Source organism: Giraffa tippelskirchi, chromosome 2 (assembly GCF_054371585.1).
Source record: "Giraffa tippelskirchi isolate mGirTip1 chromosome 2, T2T-mGirTip1v1.2.pri, whole genome shotgun sequence".
NCBI classification, from domain to species: Eukaryota; Metazoa; Chordata; class Mammalia; order Artiodactyla; family Giraffidae; genus Giraffa; species Giraffa tippelskirchi.
Window position 1 is genome coordinate 119314351 of NC_137276.1, and position 16366 is coordinate 119330716.

General features: G+C 40.7%; 1 protein-coding gene across 10 annotated transcripts in view; it reads right to left on the reverse strand.

Moving 5' to 3' along the window:
- The window catches only part of TARBP1 (tRNA guanosine 2 -O-methyltransferase TARBP1), a 64683-nt gene that overhangs the window by 3263 nt on the left and 45054 nt on the right, over positions 1 to 16366 (reverse strand). For 3 of the 10 annotated variants that reach the window (XM_081570404.1, XM_081570403.1, XM_081570405.1), the window contains exons 20-26: positions 13356 to 13476; positions 12506 to 12616; positions 11675 to 11824; positions 9690 to 9776; positions 6775 to 6971; positions 5217 to 5298; positions 3020 to 3191 (exon numbers count right to left, since the gene is read on the reverse strand). In XM_081570404.1, coding sequence (XP_081426530.1) covers positions 3020 to 3191; positions 5217 to 5298; positions 6775 to 6971; positions 9690 to 9776; positions 11675 to 11824; positions 12506 to 12616; positions 13356 to 13476 — 920 coding nt within the window. Of the gene's footprint in view, positions 1 to 3019; positions 3192 to 4205; positions 4297 to 4913; positions 5012 to 5216; positions 5299 to 6774; positions 6972 to 9689; positions 9777 to 11674; positions 11825 to 12505; positions 12617 to 13355; positions 13477 to 16366 lie in introns of all 10 variants that reach the window. The other 7 variants (XR_014076846.1, XR_014076848.1, XR_014076845.1 and 4 more) reach the window with 4 other exon arrangements.

Genomic DNA, 16366 nt, shown 5'->3' on the forward strand with positions numbered 1-16366 from the left:
AGACATGGCAAGAGAGAACAGGAAAAGAATGACTTCTGGGAGAGCAAGCAACCCCACTGATAGAAAGGGAATACTGAGGAGGAGCCTCCAGGTGGAAAGCTAACGTGGGTTCAGATACTGAGTGTAAAGAGCTTATAGAAGAGCTAGTGCAAGCATCCAGCAGGCTTAGGAAAGAGGCTGGGAGAGACAAAGATCTGAAAGGTGCAGTTACACAGGTGATGGTTTCCAGCTGTAAAAAAGTAAAACATGTGCAAGGAGAGCAAACAGAATGGGAAGAAAAAATGAAAGCACCCAGGGGATCCTAGCATTTAAGTCTCAGCATAGAAAGAGAAGAGGAACTAAAAACCCTCCTCATGAAGTTGAAAGAGGAGAGTGAAAAAGCTGGCTTACAACTCAACATTCAAAAAACTAAGAATATGGCATTTGGTCCCATCACTTCATGGCAAATAGATGGGGAAACAATGGAAACAGTGACAGATTTTATTTTCTCAGGCTCCAAAACCACTGCAGATAGTGACTGCACCCATGAAATTAAAAGATGCTCCTTGGAAGAAAAGCTATGATAAACCTAGACAGTGTATTAAAAAGCAGAGACATCACTTTGCTGACAGAGGTCCACACAGTCAAAGCTATGGTTTTTTCCAGCAGTCATGTACGGATATGTGAGCTGGACCATAAAGAAGGCTGAACGCTGAAGAACTGATGCTTTTGAATTGTGGTACTGGAGAAGACTCCTGAGAGTCCTGTGGTCTCCAAGGAGATCAAATCAGTCAATCCTAAAGAAAATCAAATCTGAATATTCACTGAAAGGACTGATGCTGAAGCTCCAATACTTTGGCCACCTGATATGACTCACTGGAAAAGACCCTGATGCTGGGAAAGATTAAGGGCAGGAAGAGAAGGGGATGACAGGGGATGAGATGGTTGGATGGCATCACCGACTCAATGGACATAAGTTTGAGCAAACTCAGGGAGATAGGGAAGGACAGGGAAGCCTGGCATGCTGCAGTCAATGGGGTTGCCAAGAGTGGGATATGACTTAGCAACTGAACAACAACATAGAAATCATATTACAATCTCTCTCTTTACCCAAAACAAACAAACAGAAAGACCTTTGCAGCCTTTCCCCATTCAATAACTCCTCATTCCTCTCCACAGTGGAACTTGAATCAGATGTCTGGATGTGCTGTTGCTCCCTTCTCTCCTTCCCAGCAGGCTGTCCCTTCTACATGGAAATGGCTCTTGTTGCCAATCTTTTGCCCACAGATCTTCACATTTGCTGATCTCTATTTTAGGGAAGTTCTTCCTCCAGGCTTTGCCTCAGTTGTTCCCACTTCTTGTCTGCCTCTGCTCAACTTCAGCTCCTTGGTGGTAGTTTAGTCACTAAGTTGTGTCCGACTCTTGCAACCCCATGGACTGTAGCCTGCCAGGCTCCTCTGTCCATGGGATTTCCCAGGCAAGAACACTGGAGTGGGTTGCCATTTCCTTCTCCAAGGGATCTTCCCGACCCAGGGATCGAACTCGGGTCTCGTGCATTGCAGGCAGATTCTTTACCAACTGAGCTATGAGGGAAGCCCGGAAAAGGTCTTTTTAATCCTCTGTCACACCATTTCTTTACTCTGCTTTATTGTCTCCACAGTACTTTTTTGCGATGACATCTTATCCATTTGTGTAGGGTTGTGCTCACATAGGAATTAAGTGCCCTGAGGGCAAGGCCTTTGTCTTAACTTTCAGCATGTAGCAGGCAATCAGTAAATCTTTGTAGACTGAGTAAATAAATTTAAGGTGATAGTATTAAAATGCATTCATGAACATCTACAGTATTTGATTAAACAATGCACATACCCAGAACTGTCCTCCAGAGTTAAAATCTAGAGGCAGGACTCAAGAATCTGCACTTTTAACATGTTGTTCAAGAGATGCTTAAAAACACTAAAATTTATAGAAGTACAAATTTAAGGGACAAGTGGGGGAGCTCAAGGAAAGGAAGAAAAGTCAGACTGAGGAGGAAAATCAGGATAGCAGGAAACAAGCAAATAAATGCTACATAAAGTCAGGTATGGTCAAGAAGTAGGCAAAGACAACTTCTGCTTTTCCAAAAGAAGCTGCAGGGATGGTTCTGGGTTAGGGGAGGTGAAGAGGACAACATGAGTGACAGAAATGGAAGAATGCAGATCACTACCAAACATCTCTTAAGGTTCACTGTGGTTTTAAAAATGGGTAGAGGACTTGTTCCTAGGTTTTGGGAGGGCAAGCTTGACTGAGGGGAAGAAGGAACAAGAGGTGATCAACAGGGAAAGGCAGGTCCTAGAGAAAGCTGCAGGGAAGCGGGGCATGGGTGAGGGCTGGAGCCTAGGGGAAGATGTAAGAGATAAGTGATGTCCAGCCAGACAGAGCAAGAATGGGAACTCAGGGCTCAGCTTCATTCCCAAACAGGACAAGAAAAGAGACTGCTTAATTTGGCCCTTAAAAAAAAAAAATCTGTTTTTTTCAGACATATATAGTAGAAGGTAAAGAAGAGAGAAGCCTTTAGCAGTAAAGCAGATGAGGCTCTCTTTGGCTTTGAAGAGCAAAACCAATTGTCATTGGCTAGATTCAAGTACCAATCAGGGGACTTCCCTGGTGGTCCAGTGGTTAAGAATCTACCTTCCAATGCAGAGGATGCAGGTTCAATCCCTGGTTGGGGAACTAAGATACCACATGCCTCTGGACACCTAAGTCCCATGAGCCACAACTAGAGAGAAAGCCTGAGTGCTGCAATGAAGACCCAGTGAAGCCAATAATAATAATAATAAATAATTTAATAAACCTACTTCTAAAGTAAATAAATAAATATTACCTTACTTCTAAAAATAAAACCAGAAGTACTAGTCAGAGTGACACCACACTTTCTGTCTTTTCTCTCAGAGGAAGAGCTGAGGTTATCACATAAATGAAAAAGTGATCAACTATCTTTTCTAAGTAACATAAATCAGTGAGCCTGATAGGCAACGGGGAAAAAGAAAACAAAACTTCTTACCTGTGTCCTGCTGCGACCAGTCACCTGGTTTCAGTTCACACAGTTGAGTTGTAGAAAGGTACCACTGAAATCCTGCATCTAAAGGAATGTCAGTGAACCTGGTAAATTTACCAATGGCAATCCATTCATCCTCAACAAGGCCAGAGAGGCGTGGAAGGATGTAAAATATCGTCTGAAAGGAGAATTGTAAAATCTAAAATTTTTGCCCCTTAAAAATAGTAAAGAAATGCATGATAACATGCTTAAAGTACAACTTATTATTACTGATGTATTCTCCCAAACTATCATGTCTGATCAGATTACATACTTTCATTTACATCTTATAGCAACTGTCTTATCTAAATTTATTATCTTCTCTAAGAAATTAAGGGATTGACTTAGGAAATCCTTGAGAGCAGGCAGATCTTCCACTCCAGTATTTCTTACTGTATGTACTACATACCATGCCCTTAACACAAGCAAAAAGTATTTGGGAACTGATCGGCATTAGTGTTAGACAATATTTGGATAAATACTGTTTATTGACAAACAAATACTTCCATAAGCAAACAAATTCAAGGTCCTGTGATGCCAGATCTTTACCCTCACTGTCATTATACAAATTTGGAATCTAGATTTGCATTGGCTGTATCTTAGCTGTGTGATGTCAGATAAGCCTTTAGCCTTTCTTAGCTTCAACTTCCTCACTGATAAAATGAGGGTAAAATCAGGTTAAAACAGCACATGGAAGTGATTTGTAAACTGCACCGTGTAAACAGCAGTTATTCATTCATTACATAGCAATCCTCTTTCCCTTTTCTTACCTATGACAAGAAAAGTGAGATCCAGAAATCCTCAAAGGTGACAAGGCACATAAGAAGCAGAAGCACAACAGGCAATTTAAAAATGAAATAACAAACTTATAACATTGTGCAAGTCTTCATAAAAGCTTTTAGAATGAATACGGTTTTCTTTGTTAGCAATATTCATGCAAACTTAAACTGGCTTGGATGCAACTAAGTGTTTATTAAGTAGCTACTAAGTATAGCTCCAAATGTATAAAGAGACAGAGTTCTCATGAGCCATTATTTTATTTACACGTACACAGTTACGGTTCATATAATTAATGGACAATAAAATATATTAAATATATGAGGGTGAGGCAGTCAAAGTCAGGATGAAGGAAGAGGGGAAGCAAGGGACTTACTCCTGCTGGAGAAGTGAATAGAAAAGGCTGACTTAGCACTACAGAGTTACTAAGAATCCTTCAGAAAGATGTCAAACAAAGCATTCTGGTGCTAAAGGACACAGAACAGAGCATGTTAAAATATTTGAAAACTCCTAAATAATTTTTGCAATGAAGCAACAGAAAGTACACAATAATGTTCTATGATGAATATCTCACAATAAACAAATCTCTATATTTCTTTTTCAAAAGGCCAACTTATTAGTAATCCACACACAAAAATAACCCAACAGCAACAACAAAAACTCTTATGCACAGTAGCTTAAGTTACTGATACTTCCGAGTTCCTTAGAGGAAAGGTCCCAGGTTGTGTGTGTGTGTGTGTGTGTGTGTGTGTGTGTGTGTATCTAATATATTATATACATATATTTAAATTTAGGTCACATAGTTTAAAATCAAAGGCAGAACATTACAATTACAGTTGAAAAAGGAAGAAAGTAGTAATCATTTACATAAATTTTAATAATCTATATACTGTTAATTAATTCACATGCTAACTGTAATAAGTTTATGGTTCTTAAAATTACATAAGCACATTATCTATTACGATCAGTGAGGTGATGGATCATATGCTATACAATTTCAATCATCCAGAACCTAAAATATGCACTTAAAAGAGTAGATCTTTTTGATCTTTCATAACAATGGGCTTCATACAACAAATCTCACCTGCACAAATGTTTTCACTCATTTCCTTTTAATGTCAGAACAGATTTCTGTTCAGAGTTAAATATTCCCCCTTCCAGTGTTTACAAGCCAGACACTGCCTAAGAAACAGAAAGTGAAAATGACTAGCCAATTTTCACTGCTGAAGAGCGAAGCGCGAGCAAGCCATCTGCACGCGGTGACAAAATAACACTGAGAACTTTACAGTGTGAAGGTGGTGTTGTAGGGACAGTTAACCTCATTATATAAGGATGCATCAGGACTAAAGACACGGAAGAAAATTCACAAATGCTTTTCTCTGCTCACCTCCAGACAGTAATCCTTTAGCGGGTGGAACGCTGTGAAAAAGAAATGCTCCTGGATGCGCTGCCAGTTCTTCTTCGCGTTCCTAAGGGTTAAAAACACGTCTGAGGAACAGAACTAGTGAATCGACTCTGGTAAGAGTAAAAACCAGTTAGGTCTTTTAAACAGGCACTGTGAAATTTAGAATGTGTACAAAATCTGTGAATTTCGCCCCAAGATTTATACACCTCTATCTTCAAGATTGAAGTCTTTTAACACCTGATCCTAAATGTGACATTTTGAAATAAAAACTGAAAAACAGACAGAGAAATTAAATACGTCTCTCCCAGTCCTACAACGATTCAACAAGAATGAAAACCAGGTCTCTGCTCCCTCAAAGAGATGGTGGTCAGTGATTGGAAAATCGCGTAACAACAGCTACCACAGGTACACCTCATATGCTCGGGGAAAGAGAATCCTAAAAGGGAACTGTGTAAGAAATCTAGGCTATGAGTCTTATATCTCCCTCTGGCCATAGAGGCTTTTAAAATTTTTTTCTAGGAGAGAAAATCATTACATAGGTCACTTTTTCTACTCTGAAGATTCATGACACGTAGCCCAACAGTACCAGTGTTCGTAAGTCAAACAAAAGTAATACAAGGGTTTAAATTCTTAAGTTTAACAAGCACACACACAATACAACAAAAAAACAAAAATTTGACAAGGCTGAAAAGGCAAAAGAGGTAGGAAAAAAATTATAAAACACGGTCACCAGAAGGTTTTGTGTTAAATTCATGATCAACAGCCCCCAAGCTAAAGCAGCAATTTCAAGACGCCTTCTCTGCTCCCACCAATGTACCTTCTTCACCCCTGAGTTCCAGTCCCTCCTGTCACTGATGACCAGGCCTCAGCATCAGGGGTAAGAAACAGGAGACCTGAGATGAGCGATCAGCCCCCTCCTTACACAGCTATCGGCTTTGCCCCTTGGCTTTCAAAAGCCTCTTCAAAGGACAACACCCCAATACATGTCCAAGCTCCCATCCCCTTGGTTTTGCACCCCTCCCAACTCCATCCACAGCAGCAGTGCTTTATCTGTTTGATATCAAGCATCTGAGTAGGATTTTGTTTGGGGAACCGAGAAGTTCTCTTAGAAAAGAAAAAGGAAAAGCTCCCAGCTTTAGTGGGGACATTGGAGGGGTGATAAGCACATGGCTTTAAAGTCAGATTGTGCTGCTTCTCAGTGGTTCTTTGACAGCAGAGGTAACATTCAGCTGCACTAAAGAGAAACATCTCAAGATAAAGATCAAGAATTTAAAAAAGCAAAAAAATGTCAATGATGGAGCTGATAGCACTTAGAATTGTAATTAAACTGCACATCAAATAGTGAGTGGCTTAAATGCTCCCTGACCCAGGCTCTGTGCGCCGCAGCCTGATGGGCTTAAGAGAAGCTGCTGCGGCCAGGCACCCCCAACACCTCTCCACATGCTCTGCTGGACCAGGCACCCCCGACACCGTGGCTGGGCACCCCCAACACCTCTCCACATGCTCTGCTGGACCAGGGGAAAGGACAAGGCCTGCTTACCCTGCTCCGTGCATGTTTTCCACTTGACTCAGACTGGATTCAATAACAGAAGTTAAAGCCTCAAGTTCTTCAATGCGTAACCCCTTACACATGCTCCAGATTTTCTTAAGAGCGACTAAAGCATACAGTCGAATGCTAAAATTGTGATTGAAGCACCACTGCAGCACGATAATAAGGGCTTGCTTCAGAATTAGTTTCTGAAAAGAAAAAATCATTCTTCATATGTAAACCTGGACCATTTGACCCTCTACTGTAGGACCAAAAACAAGGTTACAGGCGATAAAAACGCTACAAAGTAGATTATCTTTCACTGGTTTTGCATCAACATTCTCAGACAGGTTAGAGATACACTGGCATGGCCATTTCCTCAATAAGGAAAGCATCCTCCCAGCTCCTGAGTTCTTATTTATGATGCTGCCACACATTTCCCCCATACTCCAGTACCGAGGTCAACCTGAACAAAGTACTTTCATGCTAACTATAATATAACCTGTATTTAAACAGTCTCCATCACTTATTACCTAACCATGGGCCGAAAAAGTTAGAAGTATTCTTTAAGAGCTCTACTTCAGGTGAACTTGAAAGTGCTTCTGAGGCAAGCTATGCCATCAAAGTGCTGTTTTCCCCGGTCTTTGGTTTGAACTACTCTGTTTTCCCTAATGGTGACTTTGGACCCACATAACACTGATTGGTGGCAGGAAAATTAAGAAATGGGGAGAAGAATAGTAAGATAACTTAAACTTTGCTGTAGTCTTTTTTAGTGAATTCACAGATTTTTCCATCTTCACAGCCTAGAGATTTTATGCAATAATAGTCTCTAATCTGTAAAACCACACAGTTCAACAGATACTGAATGGCAAAGGAAGTGATGTGAAATAATGTGGAAGCCAGATGGAGTCAAACATTTAATAAAGTATCAGGAGCTACCTTAATGTTCCACCAGATGGCTCACCTGAAAACGCTCCTGGCTGCACTAGGCTAACAGCCTGGCAACAGTGCAGTTTCTGTCTATCTTATTTCCCTCAACAGACTGTAAGCAAATCTCTTCCCTGCACATATTTAAAGCAGAATGATAACACGTGATAGTATCTGACGCTAGAGTTTCTTACTCTTACCAGAAAGTGTTAGCACAAATTTTCACATGACTGCCATCTGGCCGCCAGACACTGTAACACATCACTGATTTTAAGATATTATCATGGTTTTTCAGCTTAAAATGTGATGGAGAGAGAGGTCTGGCTTAAGATTGATGAAAAAAGGTTAACGAATTTGACTGTTACTGTGTTTAAAGACAACACTTTGAAAATGTCTAGGAAACCTATTTCCAGAATATTTTTACCTCGCTTTCAAACCTACACAACATTTATTTCAAACAGACGACTGTTGAACAACAGGGGTCTGAACTGTGCAGGTCCACTTACACATGGATTTTTTCACTAAATGCTCACTACAGTGCTACCTGATTAGCAGTTGGTTGAATCTGCAGATACAAGTGAGTAACCTTGTATTATGGTGACTGTAAAGTTATATGTGGATTTGCCACTGGGCAGAGGGTCAGTGCCCTTAATTCCTGTGTAGATTGAGGGTCAACTGTATTTTCTCCCAGAGTTTACAACATTGCAGTGCATTCTCTGCAGATTCAATAATACAGAATCTTGCTCTACATCTTAGTTAGTTAGTTCAGTTGCTCAGTCATGTCCGACTCTTTGTGACTCCATGGACTGCAGCACGCCAGGCCTCCCTGTCCATCACCTACTCCTGGAGCTTACTTAAACTCATGTCCATCGAGTCAGTGATGCCATCCAACTATCTCATCCTCTGTTGTTCCCTTCTCCTCCCACCTTCAATCTTTGAAGCATCAGGGTCTTTTCCAATGAATCAGTTCTTTGCATCAGGTGGCCAAAATATTGGAGTTTCAGCTTCAGCATCAATCGTTCCAATGAATATTCAGGACTGATCTCCTTTAGGATGGACTGGTTGGATCTCCTTGCAGTCCAAGGGACCTCAAGAGTCTTCTCCAACACCATAGTTCAAAAGCATCAATTCTTCAGCACTCAGCTTTCTTTATAGTCCAACTCTCACATCCATACATGACTACTGGAAAAACCACAGCTTTGACTAAGATGGACCTTTGTTGGCAAAGTAATGTCTCTGCTTTTTAATGTGCTGTCTAGGTTGGTCATAGCTTTTCTTCCAAGGAGCAAGTGTCTTTTCATTTCATGGCTGCAGTCACCATCTGCAGTGATTTTGGAGCCCCCCAAAAATAAAGTCTCTCACTGCTGCATTGTTTCCCCATCTATTTGCCATGAAGTGATGGGACTGGATGCCATGATCTTAGTTTTCTGAATGTTGAGTTTTAAGCCAACTTTAAATCTTACTGGCAGGTTTCCCTGAATTCTTCACAGTTGCCACAGTGATGAACCAGAATTAGGTACGATCTCTACTTATCTAGGGAAGATGATCTAAACCTGAGAAAGATGGAAGAGCTGGCCTTCACACTTCGAGTAATGACAGCATTTCATATAAACCTTCAATAACACAATGGCTTGTAAATACTCTGACCATAAGTTTCTTTGTACAAGCATGTGTTAAACAACTCCACTGGCTAAAGAACAATTACATATAATGAGGGAAGTCTTATTTAAATAATTTTACATAAATGCTTATATAAAATTAAGAATCCTATCATTACAAGTTGCCCATTAATATGTGCTGAGGTAGACCTGAGTGTGTGTGTGCACATGGGCAACACCTTACTATGCCTCTGCGTCAAAGTGCATGTGTCATTAGTGGGAGGTGGAAGCAGAGAAGCTGCAAAACAAAGGAATACCCCACGTGAAAAAAGTTCATACAAATATATAAATTCTATTTTGATGGTCAAGCCTGAGCTCTTCTTATTAACAATTTATACTCACCTTTTCCTGAATATTTTCAGTAACGATGTCCAAATGTGACAAAACTGATAAGAATGTACAAATGCTTGTTTTAAGGTTTTCTTCACCCTGAAAATATATCAGATACACCAAACAGTCATTCACAGCTGCAGTGAACCCATGTCCCTCAAGGCACCAGGCTGGATGCCATGGGGTTGGTGATGAGAGGCCAGCTCCTCTCTGATGCAGCCACGGCTTAGAGGGGGAACAGCGGACCACAAGCAAATAAAGGACAGGAATGCCCGCAAGCACAACCCTCAGCAGACACAAGGGGCAGCAGACCCTCAACGGAGGGTTCAGCAAGGGTGGAGGTGGGGGTGAGCTCACTGCAGAGGGAAGGCAGGGCTGTGGCCCGGGAAGCAGGAAGGAAAGGGAACACGTGCAAATGAAGAATCAACCCAGGGTTCAGCAAGGGTGGAGGCAGGGGTGAGCTCACTGCAGAGGGAAGGCAGGGTTGTGGCCTGGGAAGCAGGAAGGAAAGGGAACACGTGCAAATGAAGAAGACAAACAAAGACACAGGCAAACAGGAGGCAAAGGTCCCCAAGTGGAGGGGACCAGCAAAGGTTAAACATGGGACTGTGCAGGCGCTTTAAAAAGTCACGAAGAAAAACTGCTTGTAAAAGTATTAAACCGGAATTTGGAAACCTTCTCGGTAAGTGATTTGGAATTACACATTATTTTAGTAATAAAAAACCAACGAATGCCAGGTAGACTGGAGACAATAGACACTACAGTTCAGAAACTGCTCCAAGAGAAACATTTGATGATTAATCCCTTTATGTAACAGGTAGTTACTGAATGTCTTCCATGGACCAGTAACTGTTGCAGAAAGGGGAAAACAAAAATAGGTAAGATTCTTGCCTTCATGGAAATTAGAGTCTCATGGGTAGGAAAGATAAAATCCAATCAAACAATAAATTAAAATTCCCATTGTAATAAGAACTATTTCTGTGCTACAAAAACCCACACTAAAGAGATCCAAACTACTCAGGGAGATAGCTTCCTTTAAGAAAAGACACAAAGCACATGTGAACTTCAATCTGGAAAACTTTGCTATGCAGGCAAAGATGATAAAGAAGACCATTTTAGGCTGGACCACAGTACAAACAGCCTGGTGATAAGGAGGAAAGGTACTCAGGTGATGAGAGGGGCACTCAGTCACCTAGGGGTCCCCAGTGAAACAAGCTTCCCCATACTCAAACCCTAACCCAGAACCTTCCCAGGTTGGGGGCTTGGTCACGCATCTGCTCTGGGCTGATGAACCATCAGAAAGCAGGATGTGATCAGAGGCTGGGTAAGCATGAGAACACCTAGACGTGTCCTCCTGAAATGCTCATTCTTGGAACCTTGTGCACCAGAGAGAGGTCTGGCCTCCCAGCTGGAGACATGTTGAGACAGCAGTGCCCAGCACCCCGGCTGGCCCCACGACTGCAGCCAAAGTGAAAACACACAGGGAAAGAAGCTGTTTGCAGTCCCCAGCCCAGCAGACACCACATGCAGAATCACCCAGCCTGGCATAACCAGGAAAAACAGTAGACAGGTGATTACAGGACCGGAATGAGCAGCTCAGCATCATTACCAACAACAAGGGATGAGAAATCATTTGGTTAAGAAGGAGAGACTGTGTGTAGAAGGGAGACTCATCGTTCTTATCTCTAAGATCAAACAAAGACACTGCTTGGTCAATAAAAATATAGAAGGCACCTATTTTCCCTGATTTTTTAATAACAGAAGCCTTTTCCATCTTCGTTTTGTTGGAATAGAAAAGCTCTCAAATAAAAATTATGCTCTACTCAAGATAAATGCCAGAGTTTTCTGTCACCTAAATTAATTCAAATCCTGCAAACACAATTTAGGATGTATATTAGGGGCAGGGCAACGGAAAAACTATTAAACTGAAACAATCTCCCAACATAGCCCAAACCATTTTTTCCTTAAAAAAACATGAAAACAATTCCTCTACTTACATAAGAAAAGCAGTTCCAGAACTTCGGAAGAAACTGAGGGAATTTATGAAGAATCAGTATAATAATCCATTCTATAAAATATTTTATGGATGCCTGATTATTAATGAAGCCAGCCTGGAAAATCTTGTCAATAATTCTATTCAAGAAATTCTGAGAAAAATAAAGTTGACAAATTAAACTGTTATCATTATTAATTTTAAAATTTGAGCTATAATTAACATATAACAAGGTGAAGGTTTACAGAATGTTGATGCAATGCATTTATTTACCGCAGTATGACCATCACCTCTGCAGCATTAGCTAATGCCTCGATCATGTCACGTAATAATTTCTTTTTTTGTGATGGGAACAATTCAAATCTAGTCTCTTATCAACTTGGAAATGGCTATTAATTTTTTTTTGGCCATGATGCGTGGGTTGCGGGATGTCAGTTCCCTGAACAGGGATTAAATCCAGGCCACAGCAGTAAAAATCTGAAGTCCTAACCACTGTGAATGGCTATTAAGTTTAATTAAGAAACAGTCACTATTAAAAAAAAAAAAAAGCTTAAAGTTTTATTGTAGCATAAATATATGTTAAAATGTTATAATAAAATACTAATGGAAAAATACATTTAAGTGGGACCATTTAAATCAGTTTCCAATTTACTTCCATAAAAACTAACTGTCTTAATATTCTATTAAAAAACTTCTGAATAATTTTAAGAACTGAAATACACATTTTAAGCAGATTACTTTCTCAGTTTTAAAGTAGCATATAACAGCTTCTATTACATAGTTTATCCATATGAAAACATTATGCTTAAAGGTACAAATATAATTAATGTTACACCTGATCAAATTTGGGGAAAAGTACGAGCAGAATCTGCCATATTCGGTTTTTCACTCTGTGTTGTTGAGAGTTCACATAGTATCGAGTTCTTGACTTGGACACCAACTCATCCTGGGAGGGAGGGAGGGAGGGATCAATGTTAAACTATCTACTGAATTTGTGAGTAATGAAAAAAAAATCAATGACAACTTCGAGTTTAAAAGGTATAAACTGGGCATAGGAGCCTATTATCTGAAAGGTAGAAGGATAAAAAAGACACTTTCTTATGACACTTTTTATTTTTTATGACATTTTTTAAAGTTTCCTTTCAAAACAATGAATTTACCTGCTTTTGTTTTTTTAAGCTTATCTTCTTTTAAAAATGAGAAAAGGAACCACACACCCGTGCTTCACATGAAAAGTACTTGGGAATATATTTCTCTTTCCCTGTGCCCAGTTAAGGGAGATGTGGGGTCACGTGGGTGAGAAGAGACTGAGATGTTAGCCATATACTGAGAGTGAAAGTATTAGCTGCTTAGTCACATCCGACTCTTTGCAACCCCATGCACTGTAGCCCGCCAGGCTCTTCTGTCCATGGGATTCTCCAGGCCCCTTGACTATGTAAGTCTGGAATAATGGGACCTGCAGTTTGACACAAGCAGCACTAGGACAGGAGTGAATGAATAGGGCAGTGACAACAGCAGACATGGGAGAACTGCAGTACCAAGCCCTTCTGCGTTATCAGCGTTCGCTCCTGCTTTAATGGTCCGTTTTGTGTGAACTCAGTCAAATGCTAGGTTTACTTTTGTTACGTCACTGCCAGTGCTTTAAGTAAGTTAAGATACTTTAAGGTAAAATAAAGCATATTTACTTTATCCAATAGCTTGATTGCAAGATCTTCCATAAACAACTTATGAGACATATTTGAGCCATCTAATAAACACAGGAATTTGACAGCACAAATTCTCACATAATGGTCTTCTCTTTTGGTACTAAAAAATATAAAATGATAGATGATGTTAATACATCTTCAAAATAAACAAAACATGTAAGATGTTAGTTTTGAAATATCAAAACTTTAAGTAGCTTCATATTTAATGACAATTTAGGATAAACATTTAGGATAAATTTAAATAGGATAGACAGTGGAAGATAAACAAAATACATCAACAGAAGCGCCTGTACAAACAGTCTGAAAGAACCCACATTTACCCAGACTTCTGGTAAAACAATGCACACACTGATACTGGGTCAATAATATCTTATCTGCAGACAAAAGAGATCACAGCTCATGACACGGCTCCTGGAGGACCACAGACACCTCTTGCCCTGAGGCAAGAATATACATCAGCACCTCAATGTTGTTTTCACTGTGCACCGTGAATGTATGTCTCTAAGTGAAGGGCAAACTCAGGAAACACTGTGTGCGCTGAGCATCCCAGTATTTTCAGTATCCAAATGTGGAAAGATAAATTCACTGAAATTGTTAATAAGTATTTCCAAATTCATTAAAACTGTTATAATGTGAATAAATGTTATTTTAAATTAACTATGTCTCTCTAGTAGAAATCAAAATATTTTGGAACCATCAACTGAAAATTTTTACTTACTGTTACTTATTTACTAAACCAGCCAAGAAAAAAAAAATTAATTAAGACAATGAGCAATGACAAATGTATATATTTAATGAAGAGTGGCAGATGGTTTAAAACACAGGTATGACTCAGAATAATTACCACTTTTGGTAACTAGACACAATTAGCATTTATTGTCCTAAACTCTAAACTCATGACAATACTATTTATAAACACGTACACAAACAAAGTTTTGAAAATTATGTGAGAAAATAAAAACTTTTTAAAAACCTCAATGATTTCAGCAGTTAGATCGTAGGTTTATCCCAGACATCAAAACTTTAGAGTCTATTCCAACTAATTTTATTTTTGCATGAGCATGCTGCTGCTGTTGCTGCTAAGTCGCTTCAGTCGTGTCCGACTCTTAGCGACCCCATGGACTGTAGCCTACCAGGCTCCTCCGTCGTCTACGAGCATAGGGACTGTTAAATAGTGATTTTTAACCAAAAAATAATAAACTTGTGCTCTGATGATCACTCTTCCACCCAGAAAAAGAAGAGGAATAGGGACTGTATGCTTCCCATAGTTATTTCCTTATTTATGCTAGAGTTCTGCACTAATTTTTAAGTTTATCAAATTTTAGTAAACAGTGACAGATAAGCTGGGGGCGGTGGCCAACAGGGGCTAGGCTGGGCCGGGGGCCGGGAGCTGGGGGCGGTGGCCGAGAGGGCCTAGGCCGGGCCAGGGCCCGGGGGCCGGGGCCGGCGGCCGAGAGGGGCTAGGCCGGGCCGGGGGCTGCGGCCGGTGGCGGCGGTGGCGGTGGCAAGAGGAATTACCCAAGGCCCAAGGTAAGAGAAACCCAAGTAAGACGGTAAGTGTTGCGAGAGGGCATCAGAGGGCAGACACACTAAAACTAAAACTACAGAAAACTAGCTAATCTGATCACACGGACCACAGCCTTGTCTATCTCAATGAAACTAAGCCATGCCGTGTGGGGCCACCCAAGACGGATGGGTCATGGTGGAGAGGTCTGACAGATTGTGGTCCACTGGAGAAGGGCATGGCAAACCACTTCAGTATTCTTGCCTTGAGAACCCCATGAACAGTATGAAAAGGCAAAAGGATAGGACACTGAAAGATGAACTCCCCAGGTCAGTAGGTGCCCAATATGCTAATGGAGATCAGTGGAGAAATAACTCCAGAAAGAATGATGGGATGGAGCCAAAGCAAAAACGATACCCAACTGTGGATGTAACTGGTGATAGACGCAAAGTCCGATGCTGTAAAGAGCAATATTGCATAGGAACCTGGAATGTTAGGTCCATGAATCAAGGCAAATTGGAAGTGGTCAAACAGGAGATGGCAAGAGTGAACGTTGACATTCTAGGAATCAGCGAACTAAGATGGACTGGAATGGGTGAATTTAACTCAGATGACCATTATATCTACTACTGTGGCCAAGAATCCCCTAGAAGAAATGGAGTAGCCATCATGGTCAACAAAAGAGTCCAAAATGCAGTACTTGGAAGCAATCTCAAGAACGACAGAATGATCTCTGTTCGTTTCCAAGGCAAACCATTCAACATCACGGTAATCCAAGTCTATGCCCCGACCAGTAACGCCAAAGAAGCTGAAGTTGAACGGTTCTATGAAGACCTACAAGACCTTCTAGAACTAACACCCAAAAAAGATGTCCTTTTCATTATAGGGGACTGGAATGCAAAAGTAGGAAGTCAAGAAACACCTGGCGTAACAGGCAAGTTTGGCCTTGGAGTACAGAATGAAGCAGGGCAAAGGCTAATAGAGTTTTGCCACGAGAACGCACTGGTAATAGCAAACACCCTATTCCAACAACACAAGAGAAGACTCTACACGTGGACATCACCAGATGGCCAACACCGAAATCAGATTGATTATATTCTTTGCAGCCAAAGATGGAGAAGCTCTATACAGTCAGCAAAAACAAGACCAGGAGCAGACTGTGGCTCAGATCATCAACTGCTTATTGCCAAATTCAGACTTAAATTGAAGAAAGTAGGGAGAACCACTAGACCATTCAGGTATGACCTAGAGCAAATCCCTTATGAGTATACAGTGGAAGTGACAAATAGATTTAAGGGACTAGACCTGATAGACAGAGTGCCTGATGAACTATGGACAGAGGTTCGTGACATTGTACAGGAGACAGGGATCAAGAAAATCCCCATGGAAAAGAAATGCAAAAAAGCAAAATGTCTGTCTGAGGAGGGCTTACAGATAGCTGGGAAGAGAAGAGAAGCGAAAAGCAAAGGAGAAAAGGAAAGATATT